This window comes from Phanerochaete carnosa (genome assembly GCF_000300595.1).
Source record: "Phanerochaete carnosa HHB-10118-sp unplaced genomic scaffold PHACAscaffold_909, whole genome shotgun sequence".
NCBI classification, from domain to species: Eukaryota; Fungi; Basidiomycota; class Agaricomycetes; order Polyporales; family Phanerochaetaceae; genus Phanerochaete; species Phanerochaete carnosa.
The window spans coordinates 1-2,314 of record NW_006768536.1 but is presented as its reverse complement, the minus strand read 5'-3'; the positions used below and the strand labels follow the sequence as shown (position 1 = coordinate 2,314).

The following is a 2,314-nucleotide window of genomic DNA, read 5'->3' as shown; positions in this document are numbered from 1 at the left end:
GTGCGTTCGCAATGGCTGTGTCTCACATATGAACCCCAAGTGCACTTCTAGCCATGAATGTTCTAGAACTCCTGACCTACTCAAACATGCTCCTGGTGCAGGTAATTATCGAAATCCATCTCTATGGGAAGGTTCTGATCTCATGTCGACAGGGTACCTATGCGAGCATCTTTGTCCAGTCCATGGTAAATATCTCATACTACGCTCGGCCGGCTGGGTATCAATCGCTGACTAGACCTCATTATTTATAGCCTCCGTTGCTGGTTCAACGCTTCATCCTCAACCTCCGCCAGCTCAGCCATACCGGCCAGGCTAGCAGTGCAAGCATCCCGGATGAGCAGCACTTGTCGCGCATCCCTGTGAGCTTCAGAGTTCCCTCTGATTTTCTAGGGAATGTCGGCGAGCCTCTGGACCATGGCGCACCAGAGCGAGCCTCTGAACTTGACGATGGCGATGACGGCCGCTGTGCGGCAGAAGAGCCGCGAGATGGTCTAGAATCAGGTCTCGCGCAGCCGGCAGGCCCGCCGACCACACGCCGAGAAGAACTCACGGGATCTGACGCTCTGGTGCTGCGTTCCGTCGAACGTATAAGCGAAGGGGACGACGCCGAGTTGTCTAATTTTCCTGCGCCGAACGGTAACTGAGCTTTCTTCTACGGGTGCCAGTTGGGTGAGTCTTCTGCTCTAAACCCCGTTAGGACCGTAACTTAATCTAGACATCTTTCATGCAAATTTTGATAATTGGTCACGCCATCTTCCTATGACCGTCAGTGATCACCGACTGTTGTGCCGGCCTGATGTTGGTGTTGAAGGCAGACAGTCACTTCTTATCGTTTAACGCTTCCCTTCTCATATTCAACACTAGTTCCAACATTGTCCTCGTTATCTGTACTACTCTAGAAATCATGCCAACCCCTGGTCGCTGTAAATCATATGCCGCTGTACCTCTGGGGCGTCTCTCTAAATTTCCTCACCGCCGACTCGGACATTCTCAGTGGCGGGATGGTACAGAATTTGGTATATGTACAGCTTGTGAGAACAACATCCGACAATTTGCTCCTTTCCCCAGCGGTAGCTTCTGTTGTTTGATTCCTAATGTCATGATCTGTCAATAGACACAAGTGGTGCATCAAAACAGACGGTACTCGCCACGGAACCGGCGCCGCGTTGCGCGTCTCATATAGCGAGCCCTGCTCCCACTTCGCCTTAATCTCCGTAGTTTCCACACTAATCGGTAACACACAAAGCTCTGGTAAAGCAAGTCACTACCGGAAGCCAGCCCCACCGGTCAGGATCTCGCCAAAGTTTATCAAGGGAGCAAACAGCGCACCCATCATGCGCCACATACAGCGCAGTAAGCTCTCGAGCGCACGCCAGGGATCCTTAAGCCCGCCCTCGTCGTCGAGGCCCCACACGGGCGAGATCCTCGCGTAGAGCTTGATGTTGATGAATATGTGGATCGGCACGCGCACACCGTCGAAGCTGCGCACGGAGCACATGAGCTGTGTCCACAGTGATGTGTACGTACCCATGGCAAGTTGCAACGATGATGATGTCTGCAGGCAGCTCGGTCTCGTCTTAAGACGTGACATTCACTAGCTTGGTTCTTTCGACCTCGGTCAAACCTCGGCGCTGGACTTGACGCTGCTCTTGCCGTTAACGATCTTCTGTCACTGCGCAACTCGTGTAAACCGCTCCAAAGTGCCGGCGCGGCTCTGCCTTAGAGCGCCACTCTTTCATGTGTATGTTCAATTTGAGTCTAGCAGTCACGAGAGAAATTTGGTACTTTTTTGTCGCATAAAATATGCAAAAACAGCTTGAAAAAATAAATAAGAAAATGTCGTATGTTTGGTTGCAAAACAGAGTGCATTTTCCCTATGAAAATTGGCTATAAAAATTCACCCTGTTTTTGGGACTTGTTGGCGACACAATAGATCAAATCTTTCCCCCGAAAAAACTCTGGCTGTTTTTGTGTATTTTTTCTCCTACAGTAGCTCACCTTTCCGTGACAAAAAAATATCTCCTGCTTATATATATTTTCTTGAAATTTATCGCTACAAAAAAGTCGGACTTTTTCTCTTGAAACCACCGTGGAGAAAAGTCAGGATGTTTGCAGTGCGGAAAGCTCGTCGCCCACCGCGCCCGCCGCGCGCCCACTGAGCGCCCACTGCGCGGCTGTCCGTCGCCCCGCCGATAAGATAATCAAGCACCCGGCAACCCAGCAACCCGGCAGCTCGGCAACCCGGCAGCTCGACAGACAAGCCTCAGACCCAGACCGTTTATCAAAGCGCCGGGCGACGGCGGCACCCGGCGGC

The 2,314-nt window shown here is 51.7% G+C and overlaps 2 protein-coding genes across 2 annotated transcripts; one reads left to right on the top strand and one right to left on the bottom strand.

Moving 5' to 3' along the window:
• Positions 1 to 53: 53 nt before the first annotated feature.
• PHACADRAFT_203184 (uncharacterized protein) lies at positions 54 to 644 on the top strand (the record flags this gene model as incomplete). Its single annotated transcript, XM_007403244.1, has 3 exons — positions 54 to 101; positions 153 to 185; positions 252 to 644. The coding sequence occupies 3 exons, from the start codon at positions 54 to 56 to the stop codon at positions 642 to 644; spliced, it is 474 nt and encodes a 157-aa protein (XP_007403306.1).
• Positions 645 to 1,264: 620 nt separating this feature from the next.
• On the bottom strand, positions 1,265 to 1,591 carry PHACADRAFT_203183 (uncharacterized protein; the record flags this gene model as incomplete). Its single annotated transcript, XM_007403243.1, has 1 exon — positions 1,265 to 1,591. One exon carries the CDS (start codon positions 1,589 to 1,591, stop codon positions 1,265 to 1,267), a length of 327 nt encoding a protein of 108 aa, XP_007403305.1.
• Between the last annotated feature and the right edge of the window lie 723 nt (positions 1,592 to 2,314).